General features: G+C 37.9%; 1 protein-coding gene across 18 annotated transcripts in view; it reads right to left on the minus strand.

Moving 5' to 3' along the window:
- Window positions 1–9,482: 9,482 nt before the first annotated feature.
- CCDC15 (coiled-coil domain containing 15) overlaps window positions 9,483–18,953 on the minus strand; it is an 80,258-nt gene continuing 70,787 nt past the window's right edge. For 13 of the 18 annotated variants that reach the window (XM_049109803.1, XM_025465071.3, XM_025465073.3 and 10 more), the window contains 3 exons: window positions 11,895–12,068; window positions 11,600–11,748; window positions 9,483–10,211 (listed from right to left, as the gene is read on the minus strand). In XM_049109803.1, the coding sequence (XP_048965760.1) occupies window positions 10,090–10,211; window positions 11,600–11,748; window positions 11,895–12,068 (445 nt within the window). In that variant the 3' untranslated portion in view covers window positions 9,483–10,089. Of the gene's footprint in view, window positions 10,212–11,599; window positions 11,749–11,894; window positions 12,069–12,875; window positions 12,931–18,953 lie in introns of those variants that run through there. The other 5 variants (XR_003143416.3, XR_004815662.2, XM_049109806.1 and 2 more) reach the window with 2 other exon arrangements.

Raw genomic sequence — 18,953 nt, forward strand, 5'->3', positions numbered from 1 at the left:
TTTATATGTCCGGGAATTCAACAGATTATAAAACTGGGTGACTAGGAGCCTATCTGATTATTTAGGATCTGAGCTATGTTAAGGGAACTTCCATACATATCTGGCCTGCTGGAATGGACCTAATTTCTATTTTTAATCACTCCTTCTTATAGAAAGGCCACAAAATGTTGCAGCCTCTAGGTTCTAATAATAGCAGATAATATGTACTATGTTAGAAGTCTCACTACTAAGGGATACTACTTTCATACCTAAACCTTTTATTATTTAGGGGGGAAGGCAGAGAGAGTGAGGAGGACACTTACAAATGCTAACAAGGTTATTTCAGGCCCAAGGTTTCTAAAATAAATTGTTTTTAAGAAAATTCAAACATGCACAAAAATAGGCTGGCTGCATAATGAGACCCCAACATACCCATCATCTAGATTCACTAGTCACAAACTTTTGCTACACTTATTCCATCTCTCTCTCACACTTTGTTGAATTATTTTAAAGTAAACCTCAAGCACAGTTTTATTTCATCTCTATATATTTCAGTATCCATAACTGTATAGGTATTTTCTTATATAATACCATCTTACCTACCAAAATGAGTAACTTAGATTCTATTCAAGTTCTCTTGATTGCTTCAAAGATAGATTGTTTTCTTCACATCAGGATCCAAACAAGGTCCATACATTATATTTGGTGGTTGTTATCTCTATAAGTATGTCTTCATCTAGAGCTACCTTCCCATTTTTTAAATTAAAGTCATTAATTTGTTAAAGGAATTGTCAGTTTACTTCCAAATGACTCATCCTCCCAGTTTTGCTTTCTCATAGTATAATTTTTCCCCCTTCTATTTCCTATAAATGGAATCCTCCCTCCTTTTCTCTTTACATTTTGTCTTCATCTAAACCAGAAACACAGAAAATGGCTTGAGTGGCTCTTCTCTTAATTCTTCCTTGTATGGTTCATAGCATCATCCTAAGTGAATAGAAGTTACTTTCTTTTATACAGTGAATTCCTTAGAGCAGGGGGACTTAATTTTCTCCTAGAACCCAGATGAAAAGCACTTAAAGGTTGATTATATTCGGTTTCAACTTTCAGGAGGCAAAAATACTTTACAGAAGGCATCATATGCCTCATACTACATCGTACCAGAAGACACAATATCTGCTTCTCTCACTTGTAGTGATGATGTGAGGATGAATTAGATTCAGATGATGACAATATCTAATAGGTTCATCCATTAATGATTGCTATAGATTTCTGGTGGGAGGGAGGGGGTTAAAGGTGGCAAGGAACCTAAGCCAAGAATTAAGTGATAACTTCTACCAAGGCCGATCTCATCTTGGGGCCTAAAAGGGATGATGATGCATGCAGTATTACCAAACTGCCTTACTCAAAAGAAATCCATTTGACTTCTCTTTAGCATACCCCACTATCAGTAATACTGTAATGTCAATAATACTGAGAGCAAGACCAGAAATGGACCACTCATTTCCACCTTAAGACAGTTTTAAAAATCTAAGTAAAAAAAAAAAAATTAAAATTAAATTAAAATTAAAATCTAAGTCAACATATTCAGTCTTTTGCCTATCAGAATAGGCCTAGCATGCCAGAACATTTGTTTTATCTTCCTGTATACTATTTCCAATCTCCTAAATCTTTTTTTTTTTTCTGAGAAACACGCAAGACAGAACACAAAGCAAATTACATTCATTACACCTAGAGGGAAATTAAAAGAAATATTTTGCCTCCAAAAACATAATCTAAGTAAACACAGTAAAGTAATCCCAGATAACTCCTTTATTGCACTTTAAAAGGTTAGAAGATATGAAAGCAGCAGTTTCTAGCCTCTGCACCCAGTGGGTAGTCAATAAAGATGTTGACAATCTCATTCCTGTCATCATAAAAGGGCTAACTAGGTAAGGGTGAGGCCTAGACAATTAAGTATTATACTAAAGCAATATACTAGAACAATGCAGGGAGGAGGACACAGAGTTTACTAAACCAATTAGACCAAGCTGTTTTGGTTAGACCGCCTAGGAAAATATATCATGCACCAACTTTTTTATTGCAGGAAAACTAGTACATGGATATCCTCTGCTATGACCATAACCCTGGAATGGCCTCTATCATACGTGAGTTCCATCTCTTGGCATGGATTCCATAATTGATAAAGTTCCCTTCTGGGGACCAGCACAGCTGAGCTTCCCTAGGACTGTGCCCCTCTTGCTGAATGTACAGCCTCCTGTTCTGCTCTCTATTCCACTGTGACTTACTGAACTTGCATCTACTCTGACAAGATCAATGGTGGAGTCAGAGCAGAGAATGAACTCGTCCCACCCTTACCTCACTATCCACAGGTAAAACCTACCACTAGTGCAAGCTCAGCATGAAGAGCAAGTGAAATGGAAACCTTGAGTGAGGTCAAAAGTACACATCATACTTAATAAATTCATACAATGTTAGAGCTACAGGGGAGATTAAAGGTCACTTAGAATAACCCTTCTATTTTATAAAAGAAAATACTGTAGCCCAGAGAAATTATTTGTGCCAAATTAAGTGGCAATGAGAAAATAGAATACAAAGTAAAGTGATGTCTAAAGACCTTTTGAGTAAAGATCAAAAACATTAGGTAAAACTACTAATCGTGTAGAAATAATTGGAATTTTTATTTTTTACTTATTTTAAGATTTTATTTATTTATTCATGAGAGACACAGAGAGAGAGAAAGACAGAGACATAGACAGAGGGAGAAGCAGGCTCCATGCAGGGAGCCCAAAGTGGGACTCAATCCCGGGATTCCGGGATCACACCCTGAGCTGAAGGCAGATGCTTAACCATTGAGCCACCCAGGTGTCCCAAAATAATTGGAATTTTTAAAGAACAAATATGCTCATTCATTTAACATTTACCAAGAGCCTATTATGTGCCAGGTATAGTTTTAAGAACTAGGGATGCACCATTGAGCAAAAGCTGGCAAAAATCCCTATCCTCATGGAGTGTACAATCCAACAGGAAAAGAGAGAATGCATTAAGTAAAATATATAGACACATAGGTAGAAATATCATGAAGAAAGGTAGAGAGAGGGGATAAGGAGTCCTTGGGTGTGGAGGTGGTTAGGAAGGTCACATTTTGAAATAAGATGGTCCAGGAAGGGCCTTTAATAAAACACATTTCAGTGAAGACTTAAAGGAGGTTAAGAAAGTTAGCCAAATATTATCTGAGGGAGAAAAGTATCCCCAGGCAGAACAAACAGTAACTTAAAAAGCCCTGAAGCAAAAGTGTTCCTAGATTGTCCCAAAGAAACGCTGACCAGAATGACCAAGAGCAAAGAGCAGTAGGAGATAAACCCTCAGAAGTGACTTTGTATGGGGCCTTGATTTTATGGGGCCTTGTATGACATTATAAGGACTCTGGCTTTTCCTGAATAGCCAAGGGGACTGTGAGCAGAGAAGTGATATGATCTTACTTTTTCTGAAAGGACTGCTCTGGTTGTGGTACTAAGAATAGTTTATCAGGGGCACATATAGAAACAAGAAAACCAACTAGGAGACTGCCACAATAATTCAGACATGATGATGACTTAGATCAGAGATGTAGTGAGGCAGATACTGAATAGTAATTGTATTTTGAATATGTTTTTCAAGGCAGAGCCAACAAGAAGTGAATATGGGTTGCATAAGAAAGACAAGAGTGAAGGTTGACTCTATGCTTTTTTGGCCAGTACTCCTACAAGGATGAAGCGCTCATTTGCTGAGATGGAAAAGACTGGAGAACAGATTTTTTTGTTGTTGTTTTTTGGAAGTGTATGTGTGTGTAGAGGGTGGAGACCAAAGGTTTGCTTTTGGGTGTCTTAGATCTGGTTTCTGTACTGAGAAGGCATACAAAGTACAAGCAGACAGATTGCTTAGGAAACTTTTACAATAATCCATGAGAGAGATGCTGGTGGTTTGGACCAGGCATCTGCCAGTATAAGTAATGTGAACTACAGGTATATTTTGAAGGTAGACTTGACATGATTTGCTGAGGAAGTGATGAAGGATCAAAGAGAGAGAGAGAGAAGTCAGTGATTTTTTCAAGTTTCTTGGCCTGCATAAATAGATGGGACTGCTATTTTGATATGGGAAAGAGTGTAGAAAGAGCAAATTTGAGGGAAACCAACAACATGGAAATGTCAAGTAGGCAGTCAGGGTTATAAGTTTGGTTTTACAGAGAGGTCTGGACCAGAGATATAAATGTGGGAATTTGCAGAGAACATTTAAAATCATCAGAGGAAAAAGACCTTCCAAAAGAACAAGCATAGATAGAAAAGAAGTCCCGGGACTGAGCCCTGGGACAGCTTAATAGTGAAAGACTGGACATGAGAAAAACATAGCAAAAGAAACTAAGCAATGGCCAATTGAGTTGGAAGAAATATCAAAAGATTTGGTGTTGTAGAAGCCAGGTGAAAAGGTACTTCAACAAAATGGGGTGATCAATTGTGTTTAATTCTTTTGATAGGTGAAAAGGAGTCTGAAAATGAATGACCATTGGATTCAGCTATGTGGAAGTCATTAGTGACTCTGACTCTGAAAAAAGTATTGTCTTTGGAGAGGTGAAGGCAAAGAGTCTTACTAGAATGCATTCAAGAGAGAATGTGAAAAAAAAAAAGAAAAAAAAAGAGAATGTGAAAACAGGAGGAGGAGGTACAGACAACTCGAGGAGTTTTGTCATAAAGAGAAGTGGTGGTAGGTGAAGGAGAAGGCGGGTAAAGAAGGGTAGCTTTCTTTTCTTCTCTCTCTCTCTCTCAGTTGGTTGATTTTAAAGATGGAAGAAATTATAGTAGCTTTATATATCTACCTACACAGGTAGGTAGGGAGGTAGATATGGTGGTGGGAACTTGGGGAACCTCCCCTTTGACTTGCTTGTCTTTTCAGTTGTAAAGGAAGCATTGTCACCAACTGGTGAGTATAAGGGAAAACCTAGAGGAAGTTTAAGGAGAATAAAGGAATAATTATTTAGGAATGCCTTCATTCTTATTCAGTTGGTTTTTACCTGAAATGTCTGCCATTTACCCTATTTTAAATAGTGGGCCCAAATTTAATCCTGTTATCCCCCCCAGAAATCAAAATCTATCTCAACAAGGCTCACTTCTTACACTCAGGCCTCTTCATTTCTATAGGTCCCTGCTCATTTAGAAAACTTATAGAATGTTTCCTCCCAACTGGGATTTCACAGACTTGTAAATTCAGGCAAACTCTTGGATTCCAGGCTTCTTTCCAAAGTGCACCTATCCAATTCAAACAGGATTCACCACACATGATCAGTAAGGATCATGAAACTCAGGCTTACTCCTTGGTAGCTACTAGCTATCCTAGCATTCTCGAACCCCACAAAAATAAATCATTAACACTGTTTACATATTACCAAATTACAATGCAAAATCATACTCATACCCAAGTGAGATTTATGTTCATAGACTAAACTTAGAGGAAGAAGACTTGAAAGCTGCTTAATCTTATGCAGGATTTAATCCCATCATTATTTCACTATTGATGTCAGACGAGTTAATTCACCTATCTCAGATACCTAAACTAAAAAAAGAGAATAAGCAAAATCTTGTACGAAACCAAACAAATAAGAGCCAATACAACTTAGAATTATAGGAGTAAAAGGTTGGTCTTGACATCTGAAAATCAATTAATGTAATATATCTTGTTAAATAGGAAAAAAAAAACCCACAATAATCTTAATACAAAAAATATTCCACAAAAATAAACACCTTTTCATAATACACTCAACAAATTAGTAACAGAATGCAACTTCCCCAAACTAATAATGGGCATTCAGGAACCCTTTATTAAAAGCCATTACTGGGGCACCTGCCTGGGTGGCTCAGTGGGTTAAGCGTCCAACTTTTTATTTCGGCTCAGGTCATGATCTCAGGATTGTGAGATCAAGCCCTATGTCAGGCTCTGTGCTGGGCATGGAGCCTGCTTAAGATTCTCTCTTTCCCTCTCCCTCTGACCCTCAGCCCTCACTGTCCCACCCCACTTCACTCTCAATCTAAAAAAAGTGCCGTTATTAAAACCCACAGCTAACATCATACATAATAATGAAAGACCAAATGTTTTTACCCTAAGCCCAGAAACAAGACAAGGGTGTCACTCATCATTCCTATTCAACATGGTACTGGTTGTTCTACTCAGGGCAATTAGACAAGAATAAGGTATTCATACTGGAGAGGAAAAAATGATCTCTATTTGCAAGTAAGAAGATTATATATATATATATATATCCCAAGAAACCTCCTAAAAAACTATTAGAAGTAAAAAATAGGGATCCCTGGGTGGCGCAGCGGTTTAGCACGCCTGCCTTTGGCCCAGGGCGCGATCCTGGAGACCTGGGATCGAATCCCACGTCGGGCTCCCGGTGCATGGAGCCTGCTTCTCCCTCTGCCTATGTCTCTGCCTCTCTCTCTCTCTCTCTCTCTCTCTGTGTGACTATCATAAAATAAAAATTTAAAAAAAAATGTTAAAAAAAAAAAAGTAAAAAATAATTCAGGAAGGTTGCAGAATACAAGATCAAGATACAAAAATCAATTATATTTTCTATACACTTGTAATGAACAATCTGAAAATAAAATTAACAAAACAATTCTATTTAAAACAGCATCAAAAAGAATAAAATACTTTGGAATATATTTAACAAAATAAGTACACATTTTATGCTCTGAAAACTACATAACATTGTTGAAAGAAATTAAAATAAATAAACACATAGATTAACAGAACAGAGAGCTCAGAAATAAACCCCTGCATTAATGGTCCGTTAATTTTTGACAAGTGTCACATCAATTCAAAAGGGCAGGTAAGTTTTTTGAACAAATGGTGTTGGGACAACAAAAGAATGAAGTTGGACCCCTAACACTATACACAAAAACTAACTCAAAATAAATCACAGACCTAAATGCAAGAGCTAAAACTCTTAGAACACATAGGAGTGTATTAGGATTTGGTAATGGATTAGGTAGTGGTTAAAGCAACAAAAGAAAAGCCAGATGAATTGGAGTTCATCAAAATTAAGAGCTTTGGTGCCACAAAGGAAATCATCAAAAAAGTGAAAAAAACAAGCTCCAGAATGGGAGAAAATCTTTGCTAATCATGTTTGAGAAGGGGCCTGTATGTAGAATATACTACCCCTCGTAACTCAATTATCAAAAGATAAATAACCCAACTACAAAACAGGTAAAGGATCTGAAAAGATAGTTCTCCAAAGATATACAAAGGGCTGAAAAGCAAATGAAAAGATGCTCAACATTATTAGCCATTGGGAAAATGCAAATTAAAACCACTTTACACCCAGTTGGTGTAAGTTGAGGTACCACTTTACACCCAGTGGGATGGCTATAATCAAAGAGACAGGTAAGGACACATGTTGGTAAATGTGAAGAAATCTGAACCGTTATATACCATAGGCAGGAATATAAAATGGTGCAGCCACTTTGGAAAAGTTTTCAATTCCTCAAAATGTTCAACATAGAGCTACCAGGACCCAGCATATACACTCCTAGGTATTCATGCCCAAGAGAAATGAAAACATATGTCCATAGAAAAATTTGTCAATAAATGTTCATAGCAGCAGAATTCATAATAGCCAATTAATAGAAACAGCCCAAATGTTCATCAATTGCTGAATGAGTAAATAAAATGTGTTATCCACAGAGTGGATGGAGTATTACTGGGCAAAAAGAAGCAATGAAGTATTGATACATGTTGTAACATGGAAAAATCTTAAAAACATTCTACTACACCAAAAATTCTATATATCGTATGATTCTATTTATATGAAAAGTCCAGAACAGATGCATCTCTAGAGACAGAAAATAGGGTGGTGATTGCTTAAGGTTGTGGGTGGAGCGAACAGGAATGGAATAGGTGTAGAGTTTTCCTCCTTAAAATTTTTAATTGTGGTTTAAAAAAAGCCACATAATCTAAAATTTACCACTGTAATTGTTTTTAAGTGTACAGTTCAGTAGTATTAAGTAGATTCACATGATTGTAAAATAGGTCTCCACATCATTGTAAAATAGATCTCCGATAGTACTAAACAGATTGTAACATAGATTGCAAAAAGGAAACTCTACCCATTAAACAACTTCCTGTTTCCTCCTGCCCTCAGACCCTGGCGATGACTATTCTGTCTCTGTGACTTTGACTACTCTAAGTTCCTCATATAAGTGGAGTCATACTGTATTTGCCTTTTTGTGACTTTACTTCACTCAGCATAATATTTATTCTTAGTGCTCATCTATATTATAGCATGTTAGTATTTCTTTCCTTTTTAAGGCTGAATAATATTCCATTCTGTATGTGCATCACATTTTGTTTATACATTCATCTGCTGGCAGACACTGGGTTACTTCCACTTCTTGGCTATTGTGAATAATGTCACCATGAACATGGATATGCAAGGGTCTGTTCAAGATCCTGCTTCCGATTATTTTAGATACATACCAGAAGTGGGATTGCTGGATTATGGGGGCATCCCCTTAGAATGACAAGATGATTCTAAAATTTGACAGTGGCTGATAGTTGCACAATCCTAGAATATACTAAAAACCACTAAATTGTACATTTCAAATGGGTTAATTACATGGTATATGAATTATATCTCAATAAAACTGTTAAATACAACTCATTAATGCTGAATCATTGATATAATTAAAGATTTTGACTGAACTAGATTATTAATCTGGGTAAATAACCAGTCAATCTTGTCATACAGGTAAATTTTGACTCTTATTTTCAAAGACCTGGCTAGATGTTTAGGAGTTTTTTGAGACATAACTCAAGTGCTTCTTCAACACTAATTATTAGAGAAAACTAAGAAAAAGGAATTATCTGGGATCCCTGGGTGGCTCAGTGGTTTAGTGCTTGCCTTCAGCCCAGGGTGTGATCCTGGAGTTCCAGGATCAAGTCTCACATCAGGCTCCCTGCATGGAGCCTGCTTCTCCCTCTGCCTGTGTCTCTGCCTCTCTCTCTTTGTGTCTCTCATGACTAAATAATATCTTTAAAAAAAAGAAAAAGAAAAAGGAATTCTCAGTATCTTTAATTCAATACTAAGCTTTTTCATATTTTGCATCAGGAAATACTATGAAGAAATAAATTCATGCTAACAATAGCAATTTTTATTTTATCTGCACTGTAGGTATGCCATTCACCAGATTTTTAAAAGATAGGGATAAATAAGGCAGGACTTTACTCACTTTGACTTCAGATTTACTTTTTTTTTTTTAAACATTTATTTATTTATTCATGAGTGACACACAGAGAGGCAGAGGCATAGGCAGAGAGAGAAGCAGGGTCCCTGCGGGGAACCTGATACAGGACTCGATTCTGGATTCCAGGATCACATCCTGAGTGGAAGGCAGATGCTCAACTGCTGAGCCACCCAGGCATCCCCAGATTTACTTTTTGGATAATGATTTCACATAGAAGATGCTCAAAAGACAGAGGGTTTATTCACTTTATTTTTACAATAGAAAATTATAAAATTAAAAAGTCTTAAGTCCAATGTCATTGAGTAGGGAAAGAGGTACTAAGTTTAAAAGCCAGGAGAGAAAAATCTTGAGAAAAAAATGTACATCAAATTCAGATTCTTCTCACTTCTAATTGTTATATACAACTAGAAAAGCTATCAGCAATACAGATGGCCACTGATGCTCAGAAACTCATTTCATCATCTTCTTTTTGGCTTTATCTAGACATTTTCAATCTTGTCAAGACTCAAAGTCAAGACTTTAAGAAAGACAAAATGAGAGAATCTCAAAGATTTCTCATGATCTCTTCTGACCAGAGCAGAGCTATTGGTCTGACTGATCATTTGAAAACAATGGACTCCATACAGTTCATGGCAAAAACACAGGTTTGGAGGTCAACTTTCAATTTCAGTTACAAGCAGAGACTGAAACAATGGTTATGATCTAGTTATAGAGATGACTGTCATATGTGACAGTCCTTCTTACCAGATTACACATTTTAACAAGCTTTTCCTAAATAATCTCTCAGGGTTGATTTTAAGTGAAGAGTGAAACACTAACAATTGGATTCAGATTCTCATTACAGATTTTTCAAAGTCCGTCTGTGTGCAGAAGCCAAATTATGCATGGCGACTCGAAGAGCTGAGGTCCCCTCAGGCATATCACAGGAATTGATGACAGAATGCAGTGCCCGGGTATATGCTGCAAATAAAGGTTTGCACAGTGATGAATGAAATCAGATTCTAAACTACTCTCCCAATCTCCTTCCCATTAGTACTGCTTCTTTACCAAGTCTCATAGGTATTTTGTCTATTCATTGAATAAATATTTATTGAGCACTTAGTACACGCCAAGCACTCCATGAGGACAGAAAAGATAATGAAGAGAATGAACATACAAATTATTAAATTGCAGTGTAACACTCTCAAACTAGAGGCATATACAAAATATCATCACAGAAAGAAGTTCAGAATGAATGAAAAATACATCTAGGAAAAGATGGAAAAGATTTCCAGAAGTAGTAACATTTAGGATGGTCTTGAAGGATTAATAAGAGTAAAGGAAAGAAGGCCTTCTAGGCAGAAAAATACATAGTGTAAAAGGTATAAAAAAGTGATATGTACTGGAAATAGCAAGTTTGATAAGGCTCGAGTGTCACCTGGGGCCAGAGAGAAAATATGCCAATATGGCATACATTTTGTACTGTAATAGTGAACCCTCAAAGTTTTAGAATAGAGGAAGGGCATGATAAGATTTGTGTTTTTAAAATTTAACTCATGGAACTGATGAGAAACTTGTATCACACGGATGGGGCAGTAGGAGTACAAATACTGGCAGTATTTTTGGTGTGTACATGAAGCCTGTATTATCTCTACACTATGTACATCAATATATTTAAGGATGTCCTGGAAACAGAAACATTAGTGCTAATAAGAAGGACTCTGTATTCTCAAGCTGGAACTTCTGAATACAGAGTTTATATGGGTCCTCATATTCCTCAGTGTCACTCGGCATAACTGGGAGTCTAACATGGATATGGATGGTAATAAGTCTATCTTAAGTGTCATGAAAATTTTCGATAACAGGGAATTCAACTGGACAGAGGCCTAACTTAGATGGCCATAAAACAGAAGCTCTAGGGAATCCTGGGTAGCTCAGTGGTTGAGCATTTGCCTTCGGCTCAGGGCGTGCTCCCGGTCCTCACATCGGGCTCTCTACATATGGAGCCTGCTTCTCCCTCTGCCTATATTTCTGTCTCTCATGAATAAATAAATAAAATCTTAAAAAAAAAAAAAAAGCTCTAATTTCTTCATTTATAGGAGAACCTGGAATCCAAGTCTCCCAACAGTGGAGTGGAAATATTTCCCTAGCATAAATGGAGACAAGAAGATAGCAGACCTCAAAAAGGATTATAACTCACTATAATTGTTTTTATTGCCTCAGAGTTGTTTTATAAGGGGTTATAACAGTCTCTGATATAAGTAAATACCCAATAAATGCTAACTTCCTATTATCACTACATTTATTGTTTAGTCTTTTTTTTTTTTTTTAATTGCCATCAGGCTCAATCATTCCTTTAAGAAGCTTACCTCTATGGTTTTTATAGAAAATACAATTGTTGGCACAGGTATCAGGATGAGCATCCCAAAAGTCAGGACCACAACAGCAGAGGGGAGGTAAAGTAATATTATACAGTCGCATTTTCTCCTGGATCTGGGCTCGCAGAGCTTCCATATATCTATAAAGATACAGTTTGATCAGGCAAAGTGAACCACTAGGAAGAGAATGAGCATGAGTTCCTATTTTACTACCGGCTTTAACCGTTAATACTATTTCACATCTCCATACCAATACAAAGACTTTATGCCAAACTTTTCAAAATACCTTTGGCATTCCTTTTCTCTCTGTTGTTGTTTTTCTCTGGCTCCTTTTATTTCCTCAAGTTGTAGCTGGGCTAGTATCTCACTCATCTTCTCTGAATATGGCTCTTCATGAAAGTTCATTCTTAGTATCCTCTGTTCTTCAGCATAACGCTGCTGCTCTTTTTTCTTCTTAATTCTGAGAATAAAATCATAACATGGTTAGGAATTTCATAAAATAATTATTGAGAATTAGCTTCTAGACCCAAATGATTCAAGGAATTCCCAGAGATAAGAGTCAGGAAACCAGTGTAACACCCTTAGAATAGCCTCAGAAATTCCTGCTGGCTTATCTGAATTTATTCTACAGCTCACATAAATATACAGCCTCTCAAATGCCAATGACCACTGGTTACATATAAAAAAGTTTTTCTGTAAGAATCCAAGTACAAAAGCTTTCTTACCTTAAACAACAAATAAATAGGTAAGTCAACCAACCCAACCAACTAACCAGACAAAACACAAAAACAATGGTTTTTATGGCTCTGGACATCAGGCAATGAGAAATAGTGATTCTTGATGGATGGTAAACAAATGAAGTGAGCCCAAAATTGCCCAAGCCTATTGCCTTGAAAGTTTCCAGGCAGCGGTACAAGGTGAGAGTGCGAAGGTAGAGGCTGGTAGCCTCCCTGAATTATGAAGATGGAGCTGAAGGTCCAGGGACACAAAGGCAACTAGAGTTCATAAGAGGGAACACTAGAAAGGAGAGAGCTGCTCAAGAGAGAAAACATGGAGATCTGTAGAGGGTCTCCTTCTAATACACAGCAGAGTACTCTGACTTATTTGAGGAAATAACCTGAGGCTAGGGACAGAATCATCAAAACAGGTAACAAGGAACATAGCCTTGTGCTCACACAGAGCTGGGAATAGTGCCTGTTCTCACCAATCAGACTTGAAAAACTCATAATACACAGGGCATTGGGTAGAGTTTTCAGGATGATCTTACCTCCACAGTGGGGAATAATGATTAGTCCTCAGCTGAGCACTGCACCAGACACAACCTAGTAAATCATAAAAGCAAAGCCCCAAAGTAATTTAATTGCACCCCAAAAGCTCAGAAAAATTTGTAAGAATATAGAGATATCTAGCAACCAACAAGGTAAAATTCACAATGCTTGACATCTAATCAAAGATTACCAAGCATGTTGGGATGCCTGGGTGGCTCAGTGGTTGAGTGTCTGCCTTTGGCTCAAGGTGTGATCCCGGAGTCCCAGGATTGAGTCCCACATCGGGCTTCCTGCATGGAGCCTACTTCTCCCTCTGCCTGTGTCTCTACCTCTCTCTCTCTCTCTGTGTCTCTCATGAATAAATATATAAAATCTTAAAAAAAAAAAAAAGATTACCAAGCATGCAAAAAAGCAGGAAAACATATTCATAATGAAAAGAATAACCAATCGGGAAAAAAAAATGACCAATCGGAATCAACCTAGAACTGAGTTATTAGAATTAACACAGGAACACATTAGAACAGTTATTATGTCTACATTTTATGCGTTCAAAAAGTTAAGATATAAAAAAGACAAATCAAACTTTTTGAGGTGAAAACTACAATTTCTGAAATGAAAAATACACAGGACAATAAGCCTATATCTAATGGAATCAAGAAGTAATAACCTTTCAAAACAGAAAGCACCAGGCCCACATGGGTTTGTAGAAGAAATTATACCAGTTCTCTACAATCTTCTTTCAGAGGACAGAAACAGAAAGAATATTTAACTCATTCTATAAAGAGGCCAGCACTAACCTAATAAGAAAACCAGACAAAGATATTACAGGAAAAGAAAACTAGAGGGATGTCTGGGTGGCTCAGTCAATTAAGTGTCTACCTTCAGTTCAGGTCATGATCTCAGGGTCCTGGGATTAAGCCTCGCATTGGGCTTCCTGCTCTATGAGGAGTCTGCTTCTCCTCTCCCCCTGCCCGCACCCTGTTTGTACTCTCTCTGCCTCTCTCTCAAATAAATAAATAAAATCTTAAAAAAAAAAACCTAGAGACCAGTATTTCTCAGGAACACAGAGACAAAAATTCTCAAAAGTCGAAACCAACAATGTATAAAAAGAATTATATGCCAAGACCAAATGGGACTTATCCCAGGAATGCAAGGCTGGTTCAACATGAGAAAAAAAAACAAAACAAAACAATGTAATCTATCACATCAACAGGCTAAGTAAGAAAAAGCACATGGCCCTACAGATATATGCAAAAAAGCATTGGACAAGATCCATCACCATTTGTGATACTCTTGGTAAAGTAGAAATAAAAGGAACTTCCTAACCTTGATAAAGAGTATCTACAAAAAACCTACAGCTAGGGCAGCCCCGGTGGCTCGGTGGTTTAGCACTGCCTTCAGCCCAGGGCAGGATCTTGGAGACCCAGGATCGAGTCCCGCGTCAGGCTCTCTGTGTGGAGCCTGCTTCTCCCTCTGCCTATCTCTATGTTCTCAAGAATAAATAAATAAAAAATCTTTAAAAAAAAAAAAAAAACCTACAGCTAACATCATACTCAAAAAAAAATGATGAAACGATAAACCTGCCCACTAGACTCAGGAATAAGGCAAGACTGTCTCCTCTCACCATTCCTTTTCAACACGGTACTGAAAGTGTTACTGAAATGCAATAAGACAAGAAAAGGAAATACAAGAGAAACAGATTGGGAAGGAAAATAAAAAGCTGTCTTTGTTTCCAGATGACATGATAGTCTATGTTCTTCCCAACCTGATCTTACAGATTCAATGCAATTCCAATAAAAATCCTAACAAGTCATTTTATAGATATTCACAAACTGATTCTAAAGTTTATATGGAGAGGCAAAATTCCCAGAATAGCCAACATAATACTGAAGGGAAAAAACAAAGTTGGAAGATACACACTACTCAACTTCAAGATTTATTACAAAGCCAAGTAACAAGACAATGTGGTATTGGTGGGAGAACAGACAAATAGAACAGGATGGAACAAAAAGTCCAGAAATAGGCCCACCTTAATATAGTCATTGACCTTTGACAAAGAAGCAAAGGCAATGCAATGGCACAAAGACAGTCTCTTCAACAAATGGTGCAGGAACAACTGAATATCCATGTGCAAAAAATGAATCTAGACATAGATAGACCTTATACTCCTCACAGAATTAACTCATAAAAGGGTCACAGAATTAACTGTAAAACACAAAACTACAAAACTCCTAGAAGATAACTTAGGAGAAAATCTACATGACTTTGTGTATGATGTTTGAGATACAACATCAAAAGTATGATCCATAGGGGATCCCTGGGTGGCGCAGCGGTTTAGCGCCTGCCTTTGGCCCAGGGCGCGATCCTGGAGACCCGGGATCGAATCCCACGTCGGGCTCCCGGTGCATGGAGCCTGCTTCTCCCTCTGCCTATGTCTCTGCCTCTCTCTCTCTCTCTCTCTATGTCTATCATAAATAAATAAATCTTAAAAAAAAAATTAAAAAAAAAAAAAAAAAAAAAAAAAAAGTATGATCCATAAAGGAAATAACTGTTAAGCTAGGCTCCATTAAAATCAGAAACTTCCAATAAAAAAAAAAAAATCAGAAACTTCTGCTCTGCAAAAGGCACCGTCAAAAGAATGAGAAGACAAGCCACAGACTGGGAGAAAATACTTGCAGAACATATCTGATAAGACTATTAACCAAAAATACAAAGAACTCTTATAACTCAATGATAAGAAAACAAATCTGATTTTAAAATGAGCCAAAGACCTGAACAGACACCTCAGCAAAGAATACAGTGTTGGCCCTGAACAACACTAGTCTGAACTGCATGCATCCACTTACATGTGGATTTCTTTTTATTTCTGTTTCTTATGATTTCCTTAGTAACATTTTCTTTTGTCTTACTTTATTGTAAGAATATAGTATATAATATACATTATATAAAACGTGTTAATCAGCTATGTTGATTATGTAATTGTGAAGGCTTCTAGTCAACAACAGACTATTAGCAGTCAAGTCTTGGGAGTGTTAAAAGTTACATGTGGATTTCTGACAGTGTAGAATATAACTGCCTCTAACTCCCATGTTGTTCAAAGGTCCTACGATTATGGGATTGTGCCTTCGTGATGAGACAGTGAGTGAATTACTGACTGACTGACTGAATGGTCAGGTTGCCCTTTGGTGAACATTAATATGGAATACAAATATCTTCCTATCTTTTGCCCAGAAAGGTCTGTACATTAACCTCTTCCCCAGACCTTTTCACCAACTTTCCAATAACATTCCTTTCTTTTTCTTTTTTTTTTTAATAACATTCCTTTCAACCAAACCACTGACCACAGCCCACGGATCAACATGAACTCTTACCTTTCTATAAGCATAAAAGTTTAGGTTAAGTGAATGGTAATAGATCTTAGATCACCAAAACAGTCATAATGGCCATTCAAGCAATTCCCAGACTTGAGCCAATTTACAGAATGAGAACCTCTTGAATGAAGTGGAGTCCAGGCTCCCCTGAGAAAGGACCTTGCTACATTGCCAAAATTTTATACTGTTAATCTACTAGCCAGATGCCACAGGTCTCTGTGAGTCAGACTCCTGTGATTATTGCTTTGGCTCTGTTGTCCAGTTATAGTAACCACATTCCTCTTGTCCTACCACGCCAGAACCACACCATCTCTACTGCATCAGGGATCCCAGTTTGATCGTTGCAGTTCCTATTATAATGTTTGGATTACAGAGAAGAATGGTCACAGAACTCTTCAAGGATGCTGAAGTTCCCCTCACAAATTCCTCACAGTGGCAATGTAATTCCTCTTGATCCTCCTAGAGTTGGGAACACATCTTATCTAAGTCCGTTCTAACATACCAATCTCCCTAAGCTTTCGGATACCTTCATCTACAATATGCCAAAGCTGTTCTGGCAGTTAACTTCATTTTGTGTAGGTTACCTTTGGGTATATGGTTTAGTCAACCAACCAAACTGTTAAAGACCTCTAACCCTTCAATCTTAAACTCTGAATTTGGAGTCTCTGCTGAGTGGGCCCATACCAATAAGTCTGACTCAACTTTATATTCCATCCACCATGATCCTATCCTTTTTATCACCTAGTCTACACATACTCCCCAGATTTCTCTATGTATAAGTTGAAAAATAATGTAGTTTTCTTAGAGTGTAGTGTAGCTCCTCATAGGTCACACTTTGTACCTCCCTTGGGGCCTACTGGGACTTGAGTCTAGTTATAGGTTGAGAAACTAAGAGTGCTAGTAGGGGAAGCAAATTAATACAGGCCCAAATCAGGGCAGAGGCTACCAGGATGGGTAGGAGGGCGTGACAGTTATTTTTATGTCTCAACTTGATTTCAAGGATCACGGGACGCACATTATTCTGGGTAACTCCATGAAGATGTTTTTGGATGAGATTAACGTCGAAATCAGTAGATGACATAAAGTAGATTGCCTTCTCTAATGTGGGTGGGCCTCATCCAATCAGTTGAAGGACTGAATAGGACAAAAAGGCAGAACCTCCCAAGAGTAAGAGGGACCCTGACTGGCCTGAGCTAAGATATCAGCCTTTTCTTGACTTTAGACTCAAACTGAAATATTGGCTCTTCGTGAATATTAGGCCTGCCAGCCTTTGTTGTTGTTGTTTTTAAAGTTTATTTATTTAATTTACTTTTTTAAAAAAGATTTTATTTATTTATTCATGAGATACACAGAGAGAGGGAGAGACACAGGCAGAGGGAGAAGCAGGCTCCATGCAGGGAGCCTGACGTGGGACTCAATCCTGGGTCTCCAGGATCACACCCTAGGCTGGAGGCAGGTGCCAAATCGCTGAGCCACCCAGGGATTCCCCTATTTACATTTTTTTTTATTTACTTATTTTTAAGTAATTTCTACACCAACATGGGGCTGGAACTCATGACCCTGAGATCAAGAGTCACATGCTCTACTGACTGAGCCAGCCAAGCCCCCCAAGCCTGCCAGCCTTTGAATGGAAACTACACCATTAGCTCTCCCAGTTCTGACTGCAACTAAACCATTAAGTCTCCTAGGTCTCCAGCTTGTAGATCTTGGGACTTGCCAATCTCAGTAATAGCGTGAACCAAATCTTTAAAATAAATCCTATACACACATAGTTTATATGTACACTGACTGTTAATGTCATATACAGCATATATGTACACACACACACACACACACACACAATCAGTTGTGTTTCTCTGGAGAATCCTGACTAATATAGAGGGAAAGAATGAGAGAGACATTAAAATGAAAGAATACCTTTCAGCAACTGATAAAATACAAATTTGGAGGATGGGGAAAAGAGACAAGGAAACTCAGCCAGAGGACAATGGGGTTGAGATAAGTAAGTGAAGAAGATATACAGGTTTGAAGGAGACAGTGCATCTGATATACCCAGCCTGAGTTTGAAAGGCATAGGATACACCCAGGGGCACATGTATAGGTTCCTGGAGGGAACTTAGGACTAGTTCTCGGAAAACAGGTCTAGTCATGAGAAAGCAATGGGAGTCATCTCTACAGAGAACTGAAATTTTAGAGTGAATGAGGCCATGTAGATTATTTTAAAGATCCTAACCAGCTCTGACTCTACGATGAGTCTGAATTTTGGGATTATAACAGTCCTGCTTCTGATATTCTTAAAGGTACCTTGGCACCTATTCTTTTCACAACTTATAGGTTGATATTGCTGATTAGTGCTTCAGAGACCACTGCTGGAATCTCTCCCACACCATCCCTGTTAGACGGTTACCCTGTAACTACTAATGCCTACAGGGACGGGAAGCTCACTGCTTCATAATCTGCCCATTTCTCTTTAGTCTGAAAGAAAAAAAGGCTGATTCTTGAGAGAAGGCTAGACTAAAAGGGAGTTAGGGGGGAAGATTAACCAGTAAAATGGAGGAAGCAGTAGGTTGGTATCAGGGAAATGAAAGGAGGGGGTAAATCAAGAAGCTACAGGAGAGTTATGACATAGGCTCCTGGTGTTATAGATGAAGAGGCCCCTGGAAGTTGAGAAGAGGATGACTCCAAAGGAGGGGCAGACACTGAAGT

Source organism: Canis lupus, chromosome 5, assembly GCF_003254725.2.
Source record: "Canis lupus dingo isolate Sandy chromosome 5, ASM325472v2, whole genome shotgun sequence".
Lineage (NCBI taxonomy): Eukaryota > Metazoa > Chordata > Mammalia > Carnivora > Canidae > Canis > Canis lupus.